This window comes from Elgaria multicarinata, chromosome 10 (genome assembly GCF_023053635.1).
Source record: "Elgaria multicarinata webbii isolate HBS135686 ecotype San Diego chromosome 10, rElgMul1.1.pri, whole genome shotgun sequence".
Lineage (NCBI taxonomy): Eukaryota > Metazoa > Chordata > Lepidosauria > Squamata > Anguidae > Elgaria > Elgaria multicarinata.
The window spans coordinates 18345771-18371998 of NC_086180.1; the positions used below are offsets into that span (position 1 = coordinate 18345771).

The 26228-nt window shown below is 43.3% G+C and overlaps 1 protein-coding gene across 1 annotated transcript in view; it reads left to right on the forward strand.

Moving 5' to 3' along the window:
• Positions 1-26228, forward strand: part of PTPN13 (protein tyrosine phosphatase non-receptor type 13) — a 172869-nt gene that overhangs the window by 119029 nt on the left and 27612 nt on the right. Inside the window, exons 17-27 of the mRNA XM_063136332.1 lie at positions 782-944; positions 4569-4992; positions 7204-7301; positions 11212-11301; positions 13430-13537; positions 14007-14138; positions 15032-15483; positions 19104-19247; positions 23169-23262; positions 25098-25183; positions 25699-25861. Of these exons, the coding sequence (XP_062992402.1) occupies positions 782-944; positions 4569-4992; positions 7204-7301; positions 11212-11301; positions 13430-13537; positions 14007-14138; positions 15032-15483; positions 19104-19247; positions 23169-23262; positions 25098-25183; positions 25699-25861 (1954 nt within the window). The remainder of the gene's footprint in view (positions 1-781; positions 945-4568; positions 4993-7203; positions 7302-11211; positions 11302-13429; positions 13538-14006; positions 14139-15031; positions 15484-19103; positions 19248-23168; positions 23263-25097; positions 25184-25698; positions 25862-26228) is intronic.

A 26228-nucleotide genomic window follows, 5' to 3' on the forward strand; every position in this document is an offset into this window, starting at 1 on the left:
TAAAAATATCTTAAATATATTCCAATATTGAAACGTTTAGACATTTAAAATGACAGTGTATACAGGCTTACTGCCTAGAATACTGGAGGTTGCACACAACCATCAGGGCTAGTAGCCACTGATAGCCTTCATTTAGGTGATGCTAAATGTGTGCATTTAGCATACATGTTTAGATAGATAGATAGATAGATAGATAGATAGATAGATAGATAGATAGATAGCAGCTGTGGGGTAATGGTGAGCACCATCAGGAATGTGGCATGCAGGGAAGGGGGAATTCAACTCTTGCCTTGTGAGCTGCAGCCCTACCCAAAATCCCTCTCACCAAAGCCGCTGCTAGCCCCAGGAGATGCATATGGTGCTAATAGGAGCTTCCTTCCTGTACCAGATAGCAGCTGGAGTGGGCTGGGGGATATTCTTGCCAGGACCACGGCAGACAAGGAATAATCCTATTTGGCCCTCTCCTCCAATATCGTCTTTTTAAAGGATTTCGAGTGTCCATGTTAAATGCTTTCACAAATTTAGTGTTGCATTGAGTTCAGTCCTTTTATAATATCCAGCCACGGAGTGTGCTGTAATTTTATTTTCAATGCCTCCATTCTAGAGTAACCGTAATTAATACAGCAGACCGTAACTGATATGAATGTAGTTGATACAACAGATATCCGGCCAGTTTGCCGTCACAGCTTTTCTTTCGATTTGAATAATATCTTTCCCAAGCTCAGCGAACAGACCTGTTTTCATTCCCTCTATCTAATCTATCTGTCTTTTCACACTGCAGAAGAGGAAGATAACTCTACAGAACACGTCTGATGGCATAAAACACGCATTCCAAACAGACACCAGCAAGGCCTGCCAGTACTTGCTGCAGCTCTGCTCTTCGCAGCATAAATTCCAGCTCCAGATGAGAGCCAGGCAAAGTAACCAGGATGCTCAGGACATTGGTAAGCGCGACTTGATGTACCTTCCTCCTGTTGCTGCTGTCCTGATTAATGAACATCAGAAACTTTGTTGCGGTGATTCATATAGCGTTAATGTGCTGGACCAAAACAGCAGAGCCACATCTCTGAGAACCTAGAAAGAGCCCTGTTGGTTCAGAACAAAAGTCCATCGACTCTCGCATCCTGTTTCCCGCAGTAGCCAACCAGATGCCTCCAGGAAGCCCATTGCACACTGTTGCTCTCGGGCAGCTGTTGTACATTGGCATACCACCTCTGAACCTGGAGCTTCATTTAACCATCGAGACCAGTAGCCTCTGATAGCCTTGTCCTCCGTGCATCTGTCTAATCCCTTTCGCAGCTCCTGCCTTGCCTTCTTGCCCCTCCCTTGCGATGGCTATTTATTTATTTATTTATTTAAAACATTTGTATCCCGCCCTATATCACTAGGATCTCAGGGCGGCGTACAGATAAAATCATACAATATAAAACATTCAATATACACAGCTAAAGACAAATTAAACCATGAATCAAGTTAAAACCAATATAATGTGAACCGCCCAGAGAGCCCCAGCTATTGGGCAGTATAGAAATGTAATAAATAAATAAATAATTTAAAAGAAGTAAAAACAATTAAAACAGTTAAAACAACGTGTGAGCCAGGTGAATTTAACCATTAAAGGCTTTGTTAAAAAGCCATGTTTTTACTTGGCACCGGAATAGAGTCAATGTTGGCACCAGTCGGGCCTCCAAGGAGAGGGCATTCTACAGTCGGGGTGCCACCACAGAGAAAGCCCTTTCAAAGTCCTCCTTTGCACTCTTTCAAGAATTTGAATCTCTCTTCTTTAAGCTCAGTGCCCAGTGCTGTACACAAGGTTCGTCTTGCGAAGGTTTGTACATGAAAGAAACCATTATCTCTCCATTTGTAACTAATCCTCTTCCTCGTGCACCACAAGCCCTCTCCCTTTTCCCACCATGTCTAGTGAGTGGAAAACATGTAGGGGAGCGATGCTGAACCTCTTTCAGCCGGAGGGCTAAATTCCATTTCGGAGAACGCTTGGGGTTCGCATTCCTGTGGTGGGAGGAACCAAAGGCAAAAGGAGGCAGGGCCAAAATACCAGTACATTTTGGCTTAAAGCTCTTACTGCCAATGATGTAGTGGAGCCGGGGACAAACAAAAAAAACACCCCAGTAAGTCCGACTTCTTTTCAAGACGGAAGTTACCGCTATCTCCTGATGTGTGCAGGAGAAGCAGTGTGCTCAAAACAGCCCACTGAATGGGCCATGTGCACATTGCTTACTTCCTCTTTCAAAGGAGGAAGTAATGAGGGACAAACGCACGGGCGGAGAAGTGACGATAAGCAAATGCGATTTTTTTTCCCCTGTGTGATGACGCTCAATTTAAACGAGAGAAAATTTGCAGGGCAGACTTGGTTATTGAGCGAGAAGCTGACAAAGAGATGATAGCTCAGAGGAGAAAGTACGGCCTGTGGTGTCTGCCAAAACCCAGCTAACAAGGTCTTATGGTGCACGAGGAAGAGGATTAGTTACAAATGGAGAGATAATGGTTTCTTTCATGTACAAACCTTTGTAAGAAGAACCTTGTGTACAGCACTGGGCACTGAGCTTAAAGAACAGAGATTCAAATTCTTGAAAGAGTGCAAAGGAGGACTTTCAAAGATTAGCTGAAGATTAAGGATTACACAGAAAGGCTTCAAAGGACCAAGCACGTTCATACTAGATAAAGCAAAGAATACACAATTATTAAAGTGTGTGCATTTAAAGAGCTTCAGCCCTATGTGTATGCAAAGGAGTTTTGGTCTTAGCCAAAAGTGTGCTCATTCTAAAACAGGATGACAAGCTGTGAAGTTTGTATGTTTGCTTGCTTAATTATTTAATTTAATTCTGGGCCAAACTTTCAAATCTTGAAAAGTTCCGCCCAGTTTTGGGGTGGTGGGGACTGCTTTGCATCTTTTGCATTTGGGAAGACTTTGCAAACTTGGGAAGGGATGCTGAAAATTATCAGAGATTTTGGAGGTCGGCAGCTGCTATTTTAGAACTTTCCAAGCAGCCCTCGGAATGGTGCATCGCCACCAGCCCTACGGATCTTCAAACACTCTGGTAAGTTTTGTCTCCCCACTGCTACCAAATTCAGACCCTCTCGCTCTTGAAAATAGCTGAAATGACGCCTTACCTTCATAACCTTTGAATGGGACTGCAAAGGAGTGGGGCATTTTCACTCAGCCCTATAATTATTATTTTTTTCTTTAAATATATCCCATCCCTTAATCAAGTAGATTTCCAAAGTGGCCAAAAAATATAAAGACGAATATAACTATAAAACCTCAGCAATTAAACAACCAACTGTTCATTATTCAGAACCGCAGCTTGGAGCTTTGCTTCATGTTAATGAGAGAAGTAGCGTCTTTACCCGCTGTAAAGATCACTACAACGGGAGCCTAGAGGGGCATTTCAAAAGCGAGATGCCACAGCCAAAATAGTTCTGCTCCTTTTTTAACCCTCCCCCCAAAACACTTAATAAACAGGGGAAACAAATCTGAGCAGGACCTCTGAAGAACATCCTAAAGGTCAGACCAATCATATGGAACTGGGTGGGCTTCCAGGTCCCCAGGTCCCAAACCATTTAGGAGTTTGTTTGGGTTTTGCTGTTTAAATGTTTTATTGTTACAAAACACAAACAAACAAACAAATGCCACAAGAACAACAACAAAAACCATACAAAATTTAAATGGTCTTCCGATTTTCTCCACAGCAAAAATATGTAACAATATTTTCTCTTACTCTGTAATTACAAAAAAAAAAGAGAAAGTTACCCGCTTTCTGTTGTCTTAAAGTTTTCTTCTTATTCGTTGAATCCAGATAAACAAATTGTTTTTTTCTAGTTCCCGTAAAAAGACTATAAGAGGTTTCCATTTGATTATAAACCTAGATGTTGACTTTTCTCTAATTATTGACGTAAGTTTTGCCATCTCCGCCAACTCTAACATCTTCACCAGCCATTCATCCATTTAGTTTTAAAGAATAAGGCTAGCACTTCGAACTCTGTCCAGAAACAAATGTATAGCCGGTATTGATCCTTAAGTCCTGGGAATGTAACTATTAGTGCCTCTTGTTAGAAACGAGAGTTCAAAAAGGAGTAGATCCTTTTTGGTTGTGGCACCTCACCTGTGGCACCTCCTCCTGCGGTGATCCTGGGATGGGGAATGTAAAGCTGGTACTTCCCTCATTAATCTGAACTTAGTTGCTGTATTTTGCATTACGTACTGTTTCCCAACAACCTTTGAAGGCATCCCATCTTTGCCCCCATCCCCACCACATCATCTTGTGATCCCAAGCTGTATTGGGGGCTCCCGGTGGTTGCCTTTTCCTGAAGAAAAAGAGTGGCCAGTTCTAAGTACGCACACAATGTAACATTAAGCCTGGCTCTCTAGAATCTCTGTTGGATTGTGGCTACTGAATGTTCCCCAGTGTTGAATGTGCTCCCGAGTCAACATTGGGGCCCTGCAAACCTCCAGATCAGAGCTGTTGTCCTTATTTCTTCTTTGTTTCCCAAGGTGCAATGAAGGCATTTCATTTTTCATTTTATTTTTTCAATGTGTCTACTTGCAGAGAGAGCATCCTTCAGGAGCCTAAATCTCCACACGGATTCTGTGAAAGGGTTTAACATGGGACGCGCCATCAGCACCGGCAGCCTGGCCAGCAGCACCTTGAACAGGCTGGCAGTCCGGCCGTTGTCAGTGCAAGCAGAGATCCTCAAGAGACTCTCCTACTCTGAACTGTCCCTTTTCCAGCCTGCCCAAGGCTGTTCCAGAGACAAAAATGAGAAGACGTCGTGGGAGGAAAGACCCAAAATTATGAGCAAATCCTTTCATGACCTCACCCAGAGTCAGGTGACTGTCAACCCTCTCCGGAAAAATGCTACTGCCTCCATGGACTCCTCTTCGCGCAGAATGGAGGAATTGATGGGGAAAATCTTCCAACAGGTGCCAAAGTCCGATACAGAATCAGTGGCTGCAGGAGCAAAACTAAACAAGTAAGAACCTCTTGAATGGCTTGATTTTAATATTGCAATTCCCAGGGGGAGGCTGCTCTAACGTGCATCGTTGTGGAGGTAATCCATGCAGTAGATATGTTATTGATTGATTGATTGAACTTATATCCACCTTTCCACCAAAAATGGCGCTCAAGGCATCTAGCAATAATAAAATGCCAATTAAAAACAAAGTCTTAATTAAAGCATAAAATCCAATGCTGTATTACCACTAACATAAGCAATGTGGTGCTAGCTTGAACTATCTCTAGCACAATGCCAATAGCAACTGCAGATGTGTTGGGTTTCCCTGGATGACTCATGATAGAGCTAAAGTGTTAGTGCTCCAAAGGTTTAAGGATATTGAGATGCCATCTCAGGTGGCTGAGATCAAGACTTGCCAATCTAATAGTTGCTATGCCTCCTATATTCCTTTGTATTTATCTTTTCCAAAATACCTCGCAGATCTACCAAATATTAAAATGAGGGTTGCCTTCACTCGGGCAAGATTAAATACTCTTCCATTGGCAGACTGGGTGGGTTGGCACAAGGGGGTTCCTAAGAAGGATAGAGTATGCAGTTGCAATTCAGTATCAATTGAAGGTACTATTCATGTACTGCTAGAATGCTCTGTGTCAGAACCAAATACATTCATCCGTTGTTAAGATTGTTCAAGGGGAGGCCATCCTTTGTTAAGACTTGTTTCCTGTTGTCTGATGCTGAGAAGTATGTATCTTTTAGAACTGCCAAATTCCTTGTCAGTGCTGTACAAATACGTGCCACGAAGTCTAAAAGCTGTATGGAAAACTATTCAACTCTTAATGGTTTGTTGGTGGAGTTTTAAATTGTATAGTGTTTTATTCTGTGTTTGTGTATAATGGCAATTTGCTAAGACTCAATAAAGAACTTCTCTCTCCATCATGCTAGCAAGCACTATTGACATTGCACTAGAAATACATTAGCGGTAGTGCACTATTAGATACTGCCCAGATCCATTGAAACGCAACTTAAAACACAACAATAGAAGAACCAAACAGTGAAGTTTTAAAGCCTGCATCATTTAAAATGGAGGCATTAGTGCTTCCAAGCCCCTAGTATGGAATGGAGACACTGTGCATGTCTGGGACCATAAACCAGGCTTAGCACTGTTGCACCCATTGCATGGAACACCACCACAACTAAACATTTTTCAGGGGCCTCTCCATGGAGGCTGCAGCATTTAAACTGTTCTTGTATCTAGAATAATGGCAAACTCAGGTTCATGTGTGCATATCTTTTTAGGAAAGGCAATTATCATTGCCACAGACAGAAAAATACAAATTCCCTACTTGAATTCAAGTCCTCTTTCTTATTTAGAACACTTCCTAATACACTACAGCCGCCTTCCTCAACCAGCGGCCCTGCAGATGACTTGGACTGCAACACCCATAATTCCCAGCAATCATGGCCAATGATCATGCTGGCTGAGAATTGTGGGAGTTGCAGTCCAAGACATTTGGAGGGCATCAGGCTGAAGATGGCTTCACTAAAGTCAGTGTCTGGGATCGTTAGATGATATGGCTGGTATTGTTTGGCTGAAGGCAAGCAGAGTTCCCGTTTTAGACTTTTAAAAGGCAGGAATTGAGGTTCTGAGCAATTCTGCAAATGCTTTACTGTTGCTGTCTGTGCCTGAATGTTTCACAATCCAGTAGCCCTTGACCCAGCTGCCAGAGACTGCTGTGTATAAGGAAATACTGTACATTTTGTAAAACGGCAGGATTCATTTTGGAATCAATTACCTAGGGAGGTCGTGGGCTTTCCCACACTAGAGGCCTTCAAGATGCAGCTGGACAGCCATCTGTCAGGGATGTTTTAGGGTGGATTCCTGCATTGAGCAGGGGGTTGGACTTGATGGCCTTTAGGCCCCTTCCAACTCTACTATTCTATGATTCTGTTATTTTCATCCCATCATACTAAAAATCACCTTGCAACGGTCTGTTTCATATTTATTTCCACATGCTCTGCTTCCATGCACATAGAATAAACTTCTCCATGTTTCACAGATTTCCACGGATGTTTTCTTTAATGCAAAGTCGTGTGCATCTTTACACCAGTTTGTGCGTTTTGTGTGTCATTTTTTTTAACATCATTATTTTATTACATTTTCCTTTGTCCCCTTCTGCTTCCTCTTTTCCTCTCTGCTTCTCCTTTACTATTTCTTCAACCACCTTTTAGTTCACACTCTCATGCAGGTTTAAATGCCAGCCTAGAAAGAAGGAAAAATGAATCTGACTGCTCATCTACTGAAGATACTGGCCAAGCCTATGTTGTAGGTCAGCATTGTTTGATTCAGAAATTTTTTACTATGAAATTTAGATGTATAATCGAATTTCTAGTAATTTCCCTTGCACTGTCCATGTACTTTTGAAGTTGTTTTTGGTAATGCTGGGTTTTTTCCTCATCAAAGTGCTTAAGTATCAAAGTACTTAGTTCCATATAAAAAGCAGAAAGCTTTTTACAAGATAAGTGTTGCAACAATAGCGAATGCGGTGTAGCGATTAAGGGAAGGAGTTGTAAGTTGGTAAGTAGCTGTGAATTCCCTGGGACCACCAAAGTCCCCATAGCTGCTATTTGGGTTTTTTTAAAGGAACAGAAGCACTCACACATTTCATATGTAGTTTGGTCCCAACATAATACATTTTCTGCGTGAAAATGCCCTTTCTCCAACAAAGTTATTGCCCTGGTAAGAAACAACAACATGTACATGTTTTCCTACCAGGGCAAATAGCAGCTGACAGACGGGTTTTCATCAGCAGAACATTGACCCCATTCAGAAGACTCCCTTAAAGCATGGCTTTAACCACGGTGGTTAAGCCAGAAAGCCTTATTCTATTTAAATACGTAAGAGCTGCCTCCTGCAGCCTGGTGCCCTCAAGATGAGTTGGACTACAATTGCTGGGGGATAATGGGAGTTGTTCATCTGGAGGGTGACAGGTTTGGGAAGGCTGTTTTAGTAGTATAGCAATTCCAGTATAGACAAGGATTTCTCAAATGTCATGTGGAGCTTTGCTAAATATAATGTCTATTGAGCTTTTCTAAGCTTTACAAGGGGGGAAAGGCATCATCTCTTGTCCTAGGAAGAAACGGGGAGCAAGATCAAATGAAAAAGGAGAAATCAGGAGGTCGTATGACCTCACAATATGTTTTAAAGTTGTTAAAGGAGTCTCTCTGAAGAAGCAAAAGGGCCAAGAAAAGGATCAGGCCTGGCCCATTTGCCCTTAGTATTATCAATCAAGGGAACAGCTAAATAAGAAGATATCCCAGTCTGGTTCTTTAGCTCCAAAGTGAAAATTCAGGAGAAAGTTGCTGAAAGAGTGAAGCCAATGTGGTGTAGTGGAGAGACTCCTAGACATTTACTGGAGAGACCTGTTTTCAGTCAGCCATGAAGCATGCTGGGCCATGTTGAAGACCTCACCATTCCTAACCCTAACCTTACTACAGAGGACTTTCTGAGGATAAAAGGGGAGGGAGGAAGACCCATGTGCACCATCCTGAGCTCCTGGGTGGAAAGTTGAGATACAATCTGTCTTCTGGTTGGTTTCAGCTGCAATCTCAAAGAAAGTTACTCCACCCTATTGTTCATATTTCTTTTCCCTCCTGAAAATGCAATTTGGTAGATGTGTTCACAACTCTATAGATCCAGGCTTTATAGACAGCCACATATTCCTTTGGTTTGGAGCCAATGGTGTTGAGTACTGTGAAAATCAAATATGGTCCAGAGCTTCAATTTCTGAAGTTGAGACTGGTACCTTGGTATTCAGATGACCTTCATCTCTTCTTTTGACTTGCTTTGGAGTAGTGTTTATATGTGGAGGTTTCCTCTCCCCACGACTGCCACCACATACGGGGAACTGCTCCTTCACTGGGCAATCCCACCTATGCAGTTTTTTATAGCAAATACTTATTTCCCTGAGCCTAAAGAACTGTCTCTCTATATAACTCAGAGTCCCACAAGCTGGTCCTTTTCCACTGCCACTAATTCTACTATAATACTTTAAAACCTCCTAGTAGCTGATATAAGAGACTTAGGCCTTAGCTAGACTTAAGGTTTATCCCAGGATCGTCCTGGGGCCATCCCTGTTCATGTAAATGACACACAGGATATCCCGGGAGCAGGCAGGGACGACCATGGGACGATCCCGGGATAAACCTTAGGTCTAGCTAAGGCCTTAGGCTTGAAAGGCTCACCAACCCTGGAGACAAGCTATTAATTAAACAAATAATTTATTAAAGGGATATTTGGTACACAAGGGATTACTAATATTTACTTTGGGGTTTTTAAAAGACTTAGTGACCATTCTTAAGGCCAAATTCCCTAAACCTCGACCCCATCCAAATACACTCACAACCAGGTCCAACTCTTGGGTACAGTCATCCTCTGACACTAAAGCTCTACATCTTGTGCTACTGGCAGCTTGGACGGTTTATCTGGGTTTTTATTACCTGCTTGTATAACCTTATTCTGGCAAGATCTTAAGGCAGCCTCCTGGCATAATACAGCCACCTGCTCCCTACACCTGATCTTCACCAGGCACATATGTTTATCTGAGAAAGAATAACTTAACATCGAGGTCTTAGCTATTCATACCATACACTAACCTGCAGACCCCCTCCCTCCCTCTCTGCAGACTAACTCCCAGCTGTCACCTGTCTCCTTAACTGACATTTCCCAACCGCTGTTTTCCACCTAGCTAGAATCCCCAGCCAATCAGAATTGAATTTACCTGATCCCTGACCCATCTAACAACATTCAAAGTGATTCTCTCCCCACCACCATCACGACCATTCAGAACATCACTAAGCAACTACTACACAGGCCTTTGAGAGTAACAAAGCAAGGCCTTAGGTCTACCCAGATACACTGGAGCCTCACAGAGCCCACACAAAGTAAACAATGCATAACAACAACAGTTATTTACAGTCCCTTTCTTCACAGACTGTCTTTCAGTTCTTGTTTCCCTTCTATAAATATGGAGGCAATGATCTACCTTACAGTTCTGGTTCAAATGTTTCTAGTCTGGTTTGTAGAACCAATGTGGTGTACTGGTTCAGAGTGCCGGACTAGGACCAGAAGTACCAGAATTCTAATCTCCACTCCACCATGAAGCTTATTGAGTGGCCTTTGGGCGGTCATGATCTTTCAGTCTAACGTACCTCACAGGGATTGTTGTGAGGTTAAAATGAGACCAGGGGGACTATGTATGCTGCCCCTAGTTCTTTTATGGTAGGGCAGAATAAAAATACATAGGTTACCTAGGGCATCTGTGTAGTGGAGTAAGGACATGTCTCCCCTCTTCCATGCAGATGATGTGAGCAGGGGACCTCACCCTAGAGAGGGGTGAGAAATCTGTTTGGTTTTGTTCTTTCAAACCAATACACAAACTTCTCTGATCAAATAATGTGAACAAAAATGCATGTATTAGGGGAAAGTGCTCCCCAAAAATGTGTATTTAATGAAAACAGGACTTTAAAAATGCCTTACATTAGGGAAATTGCTTATCAAAAATTGGGCAAAATTGCACACAAAAATGCATGTGATAGGAGAAAATGTACATAAAAATGTGTACAAATTTTCATGTGAGCTTAAAAAAAAATCAGGACAAACCAAACTTAAGACTGGAAAAATGAGAAACTCTGAGAAACCAAAATCCATCCCTAATTTACTCAAATGTCCAATCACACTGGAGATCCCATTTGCCCACTTGCTGCATCACTGTCAATCCATCACCTGCATAGTAGTTGTGGGGGTGGACCACTCTTCCACCACATGAAGAAGATAGCAGATGTCCTATGTAAGGAATATATGATGGTGAAAGATCCTGCAAAGGTGTTGATGGTGCACATATTAAAAAGAGACTTAGTTCATTCAGTACCTGCGTGCTTTGTATTGGATTTGAATCCATACATTTCCTAAGTGCTCAACAAACCCTATATGCTCATACACATCCTAGTAAGACAGTTCAATCCATGTTTTTCCTTTCCCAAAATGTTGAAGTAGTTTTGAGGCCTATCATTAATGCCTCTTGAGTTGAAGGAAGAGTCACTTTTAATTATACATTGAGTTTAAATGAAACTTGACTTGAAAGGCTTTGAGTCCTGTTATATCATGTCCCAAGAAATAAATACACCCCACTATGTCAGTGTCAATTTTTAGTTTTTAGTTTAGTTTTTTTTTACCCACAGATGTTCTACAAACAAAGCAGAATGCAGTGTCATTGCCGGAAAGGGAGATCAACTTGGTGACCTTGAAAAAAGATGAAAAGTATGGCTTAGGTAAGTTGATTGCATTAAAAGTTGTGTGTCACATTGGCTACTGTGATAGGAGTTGTAGCCCAAAACATCTGGAAAGGCCCAAATTGGGGAAGGCTGCTGTAGATCAATGGCCTGTTCCAACAGTGGCCACCAAAATTCTTCTGGGGTTCAGTCAGGATTGAGACCAGGTTCCCTGTGGATTCTGATTATTCCAATTCTGATTCAGAGCTGGAACTGGAAATGTAAGACCAGAGAGCAGGGGAGGAAACTCCCCGAGAGTCACCAGAAGTTGGGGAAGAATCTTCTTCCCAAGGCCTTAACAACCAGGTGGGCCAGGCCAAGACACCAGGCCTCCCACCACCCCATGGGAAACCAAGTCCTTTTTGACGAGGAGGGGCGTGACTTAGTCAACACAAGGGCATGTCATCATTCTAAGTGGGCGGAGTTAGGGAGTGACTTGATGCTCTGCCAGAATAGCGTCTCACCAGAGCATTCACAAAAAGGAGCCTCCCTAAGGGAGGGCCTTAAGCTGCCTTTCGGGTTACCAGAGCTGCCTGTTGTCAACTGGGTGGCAACCTTGCAAAAGCCTTCCCTAATAGAGAGCTCAGGATTAGCTGTTTAGGCCTTGGGGCAGTCTCTGAGTTTCACTGAAGCTGTTTTAGGGGAAAGCTCACCATTAGCACGTCTACTTCTTGGGAGGAGAGCAATGACAAATCTTGATAAAATAGTTAAGAGCAGAGACACCACACTGACAACAAAGGTCCGCATAGTTAAAGCAATGGTATTCCCCGTAGTAATCTTTGGCTGCGAGAGCTGGACCATAAGGAAAGCTGAGCGAAGGAAGATAGATGCTTTTGAACTGTGGTGTTGGAGGAAAATTCTGAGAGTGCCTTGGACTGCAAGAAGATCAAACCAGTCCATACTCCAGGAAATAAAGCCAAACTGCTCACTTGAGGGAATGGTATTAAAGGCAAAACTGAAGTACTTTGGCCATGTAATGAGAAGACAGGATACCCTGGAGAAGAGGCTGATGCTAGGGAAAGTGGAAGGCAAAGGAAGAGGGGCCGACCAAGGGCAAGATGGATGGATGATATTCTGGAGGTGACAGACTTGACCTTGGGGGAGCTAGCGGTGGCGACAGCCGACAGAAAGCTCTGGCGTGGGCTGGTCCATGAAGTCACGAAGAGTCGGAAACGACTGAACGAATAAACAACAACAACAAGCATAATAAATGCTGTAATTAGCTTGAAGTTCGAGTCTCTGTTATGTTGATTGTGTAGAGGGAGGGCTACTGATCCAGACAGGTTCATAAGCATGGCATGATAGACAACCCCTGCATGCCCCTGAGCACAAGGTACTCAGTTGTATACCTCTGTCAGGGATTCCATTTAACTTTCATGGCCAATCTGTGTTGGAAGAATATGCTATTCTCAATGAATGTGTGTAAGGGCTGACTCAGGCAATACTTGAAAGATCCAGTCCAACCCTACCTCCACTGTCCACATGGGCATACCAGGACCCTGGTGCCACATATACAGCCAGAATTTGTCTTTCAAGTGTTATCAAAACCATCTCAGATTCTTTTTTAGAAGCCCTCTAAGCTTGCGCTCTACCTTGATGGCTTTTTAGCAAATCAGTTGGTATGTAAATATTAATAATAAATAGGTAGACATCACTACATCTTGTCCCAGTAGATACCAAAAGTTAGTTATTTGTTGCAAGAAAAGGTGATACAGGGGAAATCCAACAATCTAGAGCTGGCAGAACTAGAATGCAGGTCTTCCATTCTGGAGAATAATAACCTGACTACACACCTTCAACAGAAACTGTCAAAACTTCTAGTTATATTGCTACTTGGTGTTTCCCCACTGTGTATAATCCATGTGTAGCTCAAAGACAACCTTTCCCAACTTAGTATCTTCTGAATGTTTTATACTACAACTCCCAGCATTCCTGACCTTTGGCCATGCTGGCTGGGGCTGTTGGGAGTTGAAGTCCAAAACATCTGAACGGTACCAAGTTGGGGTAGGCTGCTCTCTAAGATCTTTGAAAATAGTGTTCTGCAAAAGGAACCACTTGGAAAATCATGGGCAGCTCACAGAATATTGCCATGGATGTTTAAAAGGGACTAAAGAGCTGTTTTTAACAGGGTTTCAGATCACAGGTGGGGAGAAGACTGGAAAACTTGATCTTGGGATTTTTATTCATTCGATAACGCCTGGAGGACCAGCTGATCTGCAGGGGTCATTAAAACCAGGTAATATTGGGGATTATTGTGTCCAATGAAAAGCATAAGGAACTGATTTATCTGTCAACATTAAGTCAAGGTCCCTGTTCAGACAACTTGCTAAGCCACGGTGGTTAAGCACTTTGAGTTAAACCAAACCATAATGTTTACGGAGAATTGTAAGAAGATCTGGAGAAGTTTAGAGGAACTTTTCTTAAGCACACACAACATGCACATATTCCTCTGAGCACTGAAAATTGATTTTAATATGTTGCCCAAAGATTCTTGATACAATTCACCATGCATTACTGCTGCGCAAATTCTCATCATATTAATGTATGGGGGGTGAGGTGAATTGTCCAGAAATGTCTCCTTACACAATGCAAAAAACAGGACCTGCACATCAGCAGTTTTTGGTGGACTGCGCCACAGCTCTTCTGTAAAACTTGGAACTATGCGTACTAGTTTGTTTTACCTCTGAATCTATCTGTCTGCATAGGAGACCGCCTGATATCTGTGAACAGCGTGAGCTTGGAAGGGGTCAGCCATCACACAGCGCTAGAAATTATTGAACAGGCTCCAAAGGATGTGACCCTTGTCATCTCGCAGCCTAAGGAGGGGCCAACCAAAGGTATTCCTCCAAGTATTAGCAAATTATTTTTTTTAAAAAAAAAATCTTCCTCTTAGATTACAGTAATTAAAAACAGGCAATAAAATCCTAAATACAATAACCAATAAAAAGTGAAAACAAAGAGCTAGAACTGGAAACACTAAAATACATCACAGCAGGGAAACAGAAACTCAGTACAGACTACAGGCCTGATGAAACAAGAATGCTTTTAACAACATGCTGAAAGCCCATTATGGAAGGATCCATTTGGGTTTTCAGAGGAGACAGAGTTCCATAATCTGGTTGCTGATGTTAATCCTAAACTCCTTTTATCAGCTGTTTTGAGGTAGAGTTCTACCTTATGTTTTTTGTCATGTCCATAAATCTCAGTGCCCCTACCTTTCATGATTACAGTTTTGAAGAGTGCAACCTAAAATGTGAAACGAAATAGTGTCTTGGTTCAAGCATAATAAGCTTGTTGTCCATAGGTTCCATCTTCACACCGCCTCTTCCTTTCTCTCATCCAGGATCAAAACAAACCAGGATCTTAAACTAACTTCAAATCATGACTTCGCATCCTGGGCCATAGCTAGACCTAAGGTTTATCCCTGGATCGTCCAGGGGTCAAACCTGTTCATCTAGGTGACACACAGGGAATCCAGTGCTCAGGCAGGGGCGAACCCTGGATGATCCCAGGATAAACCTTAGGTCTAGCTGTGGCCCTGGTTTGCTCCAATCTTGTAACCATAGTTTCCTAGTTCAGATAAAACAGGAAGCTAATAAAAACCAAGAGGTATTGAATCATAGCAACTTGGAAAACCCTAAACTAAGATATGTACATCCGCACTGGCCCAGTGTATTTGACGGTGATGCAGCAGTAACGTTTGTTGTTGAATGTTTACATTTGTCCATAGTGTCATCCAATCCCCTCAGTGATACTAAGGGGTATTTAAAGAGGCCTGCACTGATGCTGGACAATGAGGCGGAGTCATCTTCAGAGGAACACAACAGGCCACTAAGCCACCAGAGGCCCACCTCCGGGAGCTTATCTGGTCTTTGCTCGGGCAAACGAGATGGAAGCTTGAGCTCCCAAGATTCCAGGACCGAGAGCGCCAGCCTGTCCCAGAGTCAAACACGTGGTGGCTGTGGCAGCCATATCAACGACAGGGCCCAGCAGGAATTCCAGCATGGCAACGATTCCCAGCTTTCCAAATGCATTGAGAGAAATGGATGCTCATCTGAGACGAACCTGGCGAAGGCAAAAAAGCCTGGGATGGTGGAAACAGTCGAGTATTCTGACCGAGGGGATTCCGACATGGACGAAGCCACTTACTCCAGCAGCCAGGAGCAAACGGCAGCCAAAAAGGCACAGTCCATTTCTATGGCATGTCACTGTCCTTTATCATTTATTAATTACAGTGTATTTCTTTCCCTCCCCCCTGAAATTTGGACAGGGAATGATGGGTGGATGGGTTCGTGTGTCACTGCAGTGCTTCCATTGCTTAACTGCTTAACTGTACTAACCTTTTGGGTACAGGTTTTCCAAGGTGAAATTCCTTGCAAATGTATCAGTGCTATGCAATCAACAAAATCATAGAACGAGAGCCAAGTTTTGTTTCCAAGAAGCGATTTTAAGCTTACTTGCTGCTAGGCAATGTGAGATTTTCCCCCACCCCTAACCTGCCTGGAAAAATGACACTTGAAAATTATTATGAGCTTTCTCTAGTGCAGATACAAATCTTTTCAATGGCAGTGTTGCTTGTGCTCAGCTCAGCACAGCAACATGCTTAAAGTATTAGGGAGGACAATAGTCTTAGGAGATATCATGCCAAAGTCAGTACACAAACTGAAAAGCCATTTATGTCATTTATTCCCCCACCCCACCCCCCGACTGATTCTCTCTGTCTTTTGGCCCTGCTGCAGTTCTGTTGGGATCATTTCTTAAATTAACAAAATGATGACTTCCACTGCTGTTTAAGAACATAAGAATTGCCGTGCTGGATCTAAGGGTCCATCTAGTTCAGCAGTCTGTTCACACAGTGGCCAACCGGCTGTCGGCCAGAGGCCAACAAAGCAGGACATGGTGCAACAGCACCTTCCCACCCATGTTCCCCAGCAACTGGTGCACACAGGCTTACTGCCTTGAAAACTGGAGATAGCACACAACCGACAGGGCTAGTAGCCATTGATAGCCTTCACCTCCAGGAATTTATCCAACCCCCTTTTAAAGCCATCCAAATTGGTGGCCATCATTACATCTTGTGGTAGTGAGTTCCATAATTTAACTATGCGCTGTGTGAAGAAGTCCTTCCTTTTATTTGTCCTGAATCTCCCACCAATCAACTTGTTTGTTTGTTTATGTATTACTTTTCTATGTCATCCAATAGCCAAAGTTCTCTGAACAGTACACAAAAATTAAAAAAACCTAAAAACATGATAAAACATACTATAAAATCCCCCCCCAATAAAAACAGAAAAAAGCAGAATAATATCAGCAGCAGGAAAAGATCCAAAAACATGACAATACACTTTTAAAACAAAGTTGAATATCTGGAAAGCCTGGGAAAATAAAAAACTCTTCATCTGGTGCCCAAAAGACCAGATACATAGGCACCAGGCAAACCTCTCTGGGGATGGTGTTCCACAACCGAGGTGCCACCACTGAAAAAGCCCTCCTCTCCTTAGTATCCATCTGTCTCACTTCATTTGGCAGGAGCACCTAGAGGAGGGCCTCAGACTATGATCTAAGGGTTCAGGCAGATATATATGGGAAAAGATGATCCTTTAGGTAATCTGGCCCCAAGCCATTTAGGGCTTTGAATGTTAGTACCAGCACTTTGAATCGGTCCGGGACACGGCCTGGCAGTCAGTGCAGATGGAAAAGTACTGGCACAATATGGGCCATAGCTAGACCTAAGGCTTATCCCTGGATCATCCAGGGGTCAAACCTGTTCATCTAGGTGACACACAGGGGATCCAGTGCTCAGGCAGGGGTGAACCCTGGATGATTCCAGGATAAACCTTAGGTCTAGCTGTGGCCATGGTCTTAGAATGAGAGAACCATAGAATAGTTGAGCTGGAAGAGGCCTATAAGGCCATCGAATCCAACCCCAAGCTCAGTGCAGGAATCCACCTTAAAGCAAATTGGCCAGTCCCCATTAACCATCTCTCTTCCTTATTTTGGACCAGCTGAGCATGTGAACATGCCTTTTAACAGTACGCTCCTATTGCGTGTTTACTTTGAGAGAAGCCCCACTGCAATCAGTGGGCCTTACTCCCCAGAGCAGTGCCAGCTTCCAGTTTTTGAATGCCCTCAGCGGGGGCCCTCCACAGTAAGTCTACCTTCTCACCACCTTTGTCATCCGCTGCCTCTGGTCCTCCTCCTCTTTCTCATCACTGCTGCCATTTGCTTGCTTGACAGCAGGCAGAGAGCCAATGAGCAAGGAGGCTGCGGCCTCTCCTGCTCCTCCTTCTCATCGCCACCACTTTCTGGGCCAGAGTGAGAGGCAGGTGAGCAGGCAGCTTGCAACGGTGAACAGGAAGAGCAAGTCCAGGGTGCTATTGTCAGTGAGCCCCTACTGGGGTATGGACCCTCAGCGGATGCCCGACCATGCCCATCCTTGATGCCAGCCCTGCCACCAACTTTTTGGCACCGAAAGGGTCAGGGAAACAATTCACAACAAATGCAAGCTGACATGAGCTAAGGAGAAAAAACAGAGGGCAACATGAGCCAGGCTATCTGTGCATCAACCCTCATGGGGGGCATGGAGAGAAGGAAACAAGGTTAAAGGATATTATAAAAGGGAGAAATGATTTTGAAACCGCCCTGGGTCATTTTGGAACTGTCCTGGACCATATGGTATTGGACCAGGTTGGAATTCCAGCACTCAGGAATGGGGCCAGGCCAAGAAAACATCTCTTCCGAGCCCCTTTGCTATATCCCTGGCTAGGAAGGAGGTGAAGCAAGGACATTTCTGTGGCAAGCTTTACAATCTGCACTGCAGTTGGTAGTCAACAGCAATGCATCCGCTTACGCCTGTCACCTACACCTACAAGAACAAACTTCAGCAATACTAGTCCTGTGCATGTCAACTTAGAAGCATGTTCCGTTGAACTCAGTGGGTCTTACTCCCAGGTAATTTTGCATAGGTTTGCAAACTAAGATTTTCTCATCCACAAAACATCCAAACTACACTATTTATTCATTTATTTATTTTTAAAAATCATGATCAGTGTGGAGTACCCTTGAAGCCATAATGATTTCCATGGAGGAGTTAAGTGTCTGCTGAAATCTCTTCCATTGGAATTAATGGGACTTAAATCGTGTTTAATTTGGGCTGGATTGTGGTGGAATGTAGGACTATTACAGAAGCCCGTTGCCCTTTGCCTTGATTATTATTATTATTATTATTATTCCTTCACCAAACACAAAGCCTACCCACATGATGTCTCCTGTGTCATATGAAGCTCCTGTACTCACATGATGCTCCTGTAGGTCAACTACCCACATGACTGCATTGTGCTGAACTGTTTGGCAAAGTTTCTGGCCTGTCCAGTTGTTGACATATTGTTTCCTTTATTCTGGTCTTGGTGCAAATGAATGCTGCCTTTTGTGTAAAAAAAAATCTGTTGAAACGCTATTACATCAGTCTTGCCCACCTGATGCCATCCAGACACGTTAGGCTACAAGTCTCACCATCAGTCAGCATGGCCATGCTGGCTGGGGATGATAGCAGTTGTAGTCCAACAAATCTGGGTGGTACTAGATTGGGGAGGGGGGCATATTATATTTTGATAGAATTGAGTGCCTTCCTGTTTCTATATGTGTGTGTTTTTGTGTGTGTAAATATTTTTGTATGCGTAATCTCCTTTTTCTGTTTCAGTCCCTTGGCTGTCCCCATAAATACACAGTACTATCATAATCGCCAGTTACTTCTCTAACAGAGTATCCTTCTTTTTCTTTTGTCCTTTTATTTCCCCATAAAGGAGCCTTGCTTCATGAATTTAGCCAACTCAATGAATTGTAAAAAGTTTTCTGCACCGCCTCTTAAACCTGGAGATATCTTTGAGGTCGAACTGGCCAAAAATGATAACGGCTTGGGAATAAGTGTCACGGTACTGTTTGACAAGGTTTTTAGCTGTTTTCTCTTTTTCTCCACTCTAAGCGACCTGTTAAAATGTCTGGTTTACAGGGAAGCAGTGGACCTTAAAGAGGCATTGTCAAGTACTTACCAGCTGCTAATCTTTGGCCTTTTTCAACACCCTTAAGGCTGCAGTCCTGCCTGTATGCAAATGTGTGGGATGTAGGGTAACTCTACACATCAGGACAAACACCAGTGTTCTACTTTGTTCCCTACAAAACAAAAAACAACACTCCGTTTATCTTTAAACTTCGGTCTTTTTTTAAAAAAAGGACAAACCAAAAACATTTTTAATTGCAAAATGGTTTTCTTTATAATAAGTAAAATAACATTCTTAGAAAGATAAAGATGCTTAAAACTAATAAGAAAACAACAACAAACTGCAAGTTTTCTTACAAAAAGACATTAGGGAAAGGATTGAGGCACAATGATACGGAACAAATTGTGAAATTTGTTCGAGAAGATAAAATCCAATTAAAAACCCATTAAAAACTTAGAAGCAAATATGAGTGACCCTAAAGAAGAATTACCAGTAATGTCAATACAACTGAACACACACATCTGGAATTCTAGTTGGTCAAGGAAAAAACAACAGGGTCCTGTAGCACCTTAACAAAATAGTATGGTGTTATTACAGACTAGAATCGATTTCATCACAGGCATGAAGTGTTATCCTCAACTGGCATCTTTACCTATACATGGGTGAAAGGAAAAGCGAAGAGATACAGACAGTGGTTTAAATAGTAATGGAATGCAAAAGGTTCAATCAGACTATTCACTTAAAGTATGCAAAATAAGCAAGACCATATTGATTTGGGGGGGAAATCATATTAAGTTTCCATATCCTCATGCATGACATCCACATTTCATGTGTTTCTGGCATGAAACACCACTGTTTCCCATGGCAGTCATGATGCGTAAAGCTATCCTAATGCGTGTGTAAACTATGCACAGGACTGCAAACCAATTTCTTAAGAGATTATTACTCTAAAAATGACATATATATATATTCTCCCTTGTATTTTTAATGAAGTGGACAAATGTCTGGTCCCTGCAGTGCATTAACTATCATGGTTATCAGTGACTTTGAATGCTTCCAGACAGAGGGCTGCTAGTGCTAGCAACCAAAAGGCATTGTGTAGTTTTTACGCCTTTTCCTTACAAAATCTAAGACAATGACATCTGAACCCCATGTAAAATTCCGTGAATGAGGTAGTGTGATATCATGACAAAAGCCTTATCTGAAAGCATCCTTTATCAATGTCTTTTCCTTGCCACTTATTTGCACCTTGGCAACATCCCTAAGGGCTCAATCCTATGCATGTTTAGACAGAAAAAAAGCCCTACAACTCCCAGGCGCAATCCTATGCAAATGTTTAGACTGAAAAAAGCCCTACAATTCCCAGCATTCTCCAGTCCAGTTATAGGACTCTTTTCTGTCTATGATAGGATTGCACCCTCAACATAATCCACATACTTTTGTCACAAGACTTTGAACTCCCTCTGCTGGTTGCAAAACAGAATCCCATCAAATATTTCCAGGTGCACATCATCATCTTTTTAGATTGCTGAGTTGCAACTCAGAGCTCATATTGCTTTCAAAATGCCAAGAAAATCGAAGATGACACAACTGTGTTTTCTCACACTCCGTTCCTTTCCTATCCCTTCATTCACCCCACTGCAGAACCTGCTGTACCAAGCAGGATTTGTGTGTGTGTGTGTCTGCATGCTGAGGAAGAAAGGAGGCATAGTAATTAGGAGAAGAATAGGGCGAGAAAATGTGTGGCTACAATACCTCCTACTTCCGCAGCATACTGACAGCTATATGCAGCATTTTACTGTTGCAAGCTTGGAGAGCTTAATCTCATTTTTTAAAACTAAAAACATGCATCTCTTACTTTAGAACATAATAAGGGCCATGCTGGATCAGACCATGGGTCCATCTAGTCCAGCACTCTGTTCACACAGTGGCCAACCAACTGTCGACCAGGGACCCACAAGAAGGACATTAGTGCAACAGCACCTTCACACCCATGTTCCCCAGCAACTGGTGCATACAGGCTTACTGCCTCAAATACTGGAGGTAACACATTGCCATCAGGAAGGTGTATAAGATCACCTCTGCTAAAATGCTGTGTAGATACTTGACAATGCAACTTTAAAGACAAACTCAGAAAGTGGATCTATGATGTCATGTTCTTACATTCGTTGCTGTTCATGGGAGTGTCAGAAGGTGCTTTTAAATGGCAATCTTTGGTGCACAATCCTAAGATTAAACTGAAGGATTGCAGGCGACCTCAGACAAGCGTTTTATGGCACGCTTGTGACTGGCCACTCACGGATTTTCATGGGACTTTTTGACGACGCTGCAATCCTCCCACGCGTCTCCTGCTCCTCCTGTCATTTTCCACTTCAAAATACGACCCGGAAAATCCAGTTCTTCTGGCTGTAACGCTAATTGGCGCTATTTCCTGCTGTGTGCAGGAGAGGTTGTGCCATAAAGAGGCCCCCTGAATGGGCTATGTGGTCGGTCCTTGCTTCCTCTTCCTTCCCCATGTGAAGAAAGAGGAAGCTGCTCATCCCTATTGTGAGGCAGAAGCAAGACGCAAAGCGATGGGAGGGAAATGCAATTTCCCCTCTGTCTTGTGATCCTCTGCGTATTGGAATTTTAGAGCGCAGTTTGGACGTGGAGAGTAGGGTAACGCATACAGATAGCCTGAAAGACGAGACGTCTGTGGTTCCCCCAAGAAAGGCAGCTCAATCTTATTTCCCGAGGTATTTCTCCAAATTATCAAGAATTTCAGCCTTTTCTTTTTTAAGTGAAACAGTTTGCCGTGAAAATTGGGTCTTAAAAACACAAATTCCCTGCTTCATTACAACACACTTTACAGCTGAATTCTGCATAATTTGATTGCAATTTCTGGCCTGAACTTGAAAGCAAAAGTGTCTTGTGGATGCAGTTCTGAAACCTCTCACAATTCCCATGATTCCTACCCAGTGGCCATACTGGCTGGGAATGATGGGAGTTGTAATCCAACACATTTGCAAGGGCTACGAGGTTGAGGAAGACTACTGTACACACTTAGCCTACTGAACACAATAAGACTTGCTTCCAAGTGAACATGCATAGAATCAACCTGTTCGTCTAAAACTGAGAGATGAATTCTCTTAAGGGAAGCATGAGGGTTTTGCTTATGGGTTCACAGACCCCTTCTTGACTCCTCTTAGCCTTGACATAAAACTCCTGTCCAGGAACTGCAGGTTGCTTAAAGTGGCCAATTTTTCCCTGGTAGTGCCTTCGCGATGTTGTGCAGGAAGAAATTCAACACTTGATGCAGCAATGGGGAAAGCGTCACCTGTTGAATTCTTGCCTGAATTGCAGCAGTTAAAGGCACAGGGACCTCGCCAAGAAAAAGAAACAATGGCAAACCTTACCAGATCTTCAAACATTAAAAGAAACCACCAACTAGCCTCCCAAGTCTTTTGCTTTTCCCACAGAGCTTTCCATTAGTCAAAGAGGAAGAAGTGCATCTTAGTTTTCCCTCTCTGTTCATATCTATTTCTGAATGGCTGAAGGTGCATGATGTCCGCAAACAGGCAAAGTCTCATGCTTTGGTTAACATTCACCAATATTCTTGGTTGCTCTGTTTTCACAACTTCGACTTGGAAGGGTTTGCGTTTGCAGCCATGCCAAGGAGCCTTGGAATGCATCTCTCCATCAGCAATTCTTTGCATGGGGCTCAAAAAGAATTGGTTCTATGATGTACTGAGTCTCATTTTTGGCTGCTGCTTCTCCTTGCTGATAGCTGCATGAATAATTGCTGGATTCCTTTAAGGGATTGGGTTAACATTTGGCGGGTTCAGAGATCGTACTTTCCGTTAAAACCGTCTTCTTTTTAATAATCTGTAGGGTGGTGTGAACACTAACGTGAGGCACGGAGGCCTTTACGTAAAGGCTGTTATTCCTAAAGGAGCTGCAGAAGCTGACGGTAGGATTCAAAAAGGCATGTAAAATTATTCTTACTTTCACATCCCTTGCAGATTGTTGAATATCAGGGATACTGAAAAGATGGTGCTAAACTCTTAGACTTTCAGTAAGAGAGTCTTAAGCAGCAGGAACTGGGGCAATTTACTCTGCCCCCCTTGCTTTGCAGCTCCTGTATGTACCATTGGCTCTTTGCACTGCTGCATTCCTCACCAGAAATCTTGGAGTTTGATTAAAATTTTCATAAAATAGAAAATTTGGTGTTAGAGCAGATTTGTTGAACCTCTTTCAACCCAAGAGCCAGAGTTCATTTTGGATAAGCTCTTAGGGAGAGGGCACATTCCAGTGGTGGGTGGAGCTAAAGGGAAAAAAGGGTGGGGCAAAAAAATACCAGCATAGTTTAACTTAAAGCTTTTACTGCTGTAACTAAGCCCTAGGACAGGTATTACAACCGTTTGGAATGGGGGTGGAGGGAACTGCACAAAAAGCTGGAAAATGAATCAATACTTGGTGGTCAGGAGAAAGTGGGTGGAGCCAGGGGAAGAGGCGTGGCCATCTGGTGAGTCAAGTTTGGCTCCCGGGTCCTGAGTTTCTCCACCCCTATAGTAAAATGTAAGATGACACTGAATCTCAATATCTAATTGTGACAAAAGGGGAACTGTGTGTTGTCTCTGTGCGCAAGCATCCTTGCAGGTAGTCTCCCAGCTCTGTATATCCACACATGGGTCCTGGACGAGGGTGGGGAGCATGCCTGCCCCAGGCCCCATAAATCCTCTGGTCTCAATTGGGCACATTTAGGCAAATGTGATTGTAAAAAGAAAGAAAGAAACCACAGCAGAGACAGATCTATCAGCACTTAATAGCCATGCTAACAACACAGGACCTCTGCATTTAGAGGCAGTATACCTCTGGATACCAGATGCTGGGGACCAAGATTCACAGGGCTGGGTAGTATCCAATGGGGCTGCTGCACTCCTGCTGATCCCATTGAAGAAGCAGAACTTGCTGCTTGCCCGACGGCAATTTAGCACTTCATAAAGCACGTCCCGAAGTGAATGGAAACGCTCATTCCCAGAATGGGACATGTAAAGATTGGGGCAGATAGAGTGCCGTTGTGTGAGCTCCGCTGACCTGCCCCGTGCCCATAGTGCTAAATCCCTGTTGTGCCAGCGATAGGTCCCACTGGTGCTTGGGCAGCATTGGATACCGCCCACTTTTTTATTTCAGTGAATTATTTGTATTATTAAAAGGAGCCAAGGGACCTTAGCAACATCAGTCTGAGTTGCTGGTTCATACTCTATCCCTCCTGGCAGGTCACCATTGGTTGTCTTAACCTCCTACTCAGGGTAATTCCATATATGGCAGCTTGCTGTCTGGCTTGAAATCAACATGGTGATAGATAGATAGATAGATAGATAGATAGATAGATAGATAGATAGATAATATGGATGACTTAGTTGGTTTGTTTTTCCTTTTTGCATAGATTTTGACTTGAAATCAAATTGCTCTTATATTTTGTCCAGTTTGCTTGCAGTTTTGGGCAGGTACACCATCTTGTCATTTCCTTAAGTGGCAAAATGCTTTGGGCCAGACCTGGGGATAGTTAAACACGATCAGGCCCTGCTTGTGAGCCTCACAGGGATATCTGGCTGTCCACTGCTGAAAACAGGATGTGGGACTAGATGGAGCTTTTTAAAAACGCTCTTATGTTTTCATTCTGCTGGACATTTCTCCTGCAGAAGCCCTGGCCAAATGAATAGCTATTTTAATAAGAGCTTAAACAGAATACTTTTAGTGGCTCCTCTGTATACATGCTTCCCTTTCGCCCTATAACTCTCCGTTCTTGGTTCGTAGGTGATCGTGTACTTTCTGTCAATGGGGTTACTTTGGAAGGAGCAACCCATAAACAAGCTGTGGAAATCTTGAGGAATACTGGCCAGGTAGGCGGTTGTACCTGCGACTTCATTTTTGGGGGTCCACTTCTTGTGTTACATTTCTAAGTCGCAGGGAGGAGGAGCCACCATGGCTGCCACCATGCACCAACTCGTTCTCAGTCATGGCAGGGTTGCCTTGCTTGCTCTGACAGCAACTGCTCTCCCTTGTTAGGCAAAAACAGCTGCTGCCGGAGCAAGCGAAGGCATTGTGGCTTTGAAGAAGCTAAGTGGTGCTAGTGTTGTCCTCAAGGAGGAGGAGGTATGTGTGTGTGACTAGAACCATGTAGCGAGGAGTAAGCCTTTAAGCCTCTTCAGCCTTGTCTGCCTGTTTTAGCTGCTGCTAGTTGAATAGAGGCTGCATCGTTGTTTGGGATTCTGGAAGAGGCAGAGGGGACCTCAAATACACGTATTCCCTCCTTTCCGTATAAATATCATACGCATCAGCCCATCATCTCCTTATTTTAGGGGCTAAAAGGCATCTCTGTAATTTAATGCTAACTCATTTGTGGTTGGGCCTGCAGGAAGTTCACCTGGTACTAGAAAAAGGGCAGCTTCCAGCAGCCAGAGTTCATGGTCCAGTTACCCCACAGTGCACCCCCCCAAACCAACCCAGTCACGGTGGAGCCCCAGAGAGACCTGTGAAGAAAGTGACAAGCACCAGAGAGTACAACTTTGTCACTGATGGTGAGAACCTGTTGGGCTTAAACCTCAAAGGGATTACAAGAAATACTCAGTTTTGTCCCTAGAATGTCTGGCTTTTGGACTGAGATTCAGCATGACATTAAAATAACTACTAGGTCCAACCCTTTGCATAGAATTGCTTAGTGCTTCTTTTCCTTCGCTGTGTTTCTTGGGAGTGATGTATTGCTTACTTACCTGACCTTCCTGCTCTATTTTTCCCTCACTTCCTGTTCCCTTTCTGTCTCTTAAGGGCTTCTCCACATGTAGCAAAAATCTCACAGCCTTACCAAGCCTTTGACTTCTGGAGTCTTCACAGGTTTAAGGATCAGCACAATAAACACACTCCCCGTCCCTTGCTTTTGCTGGTTTC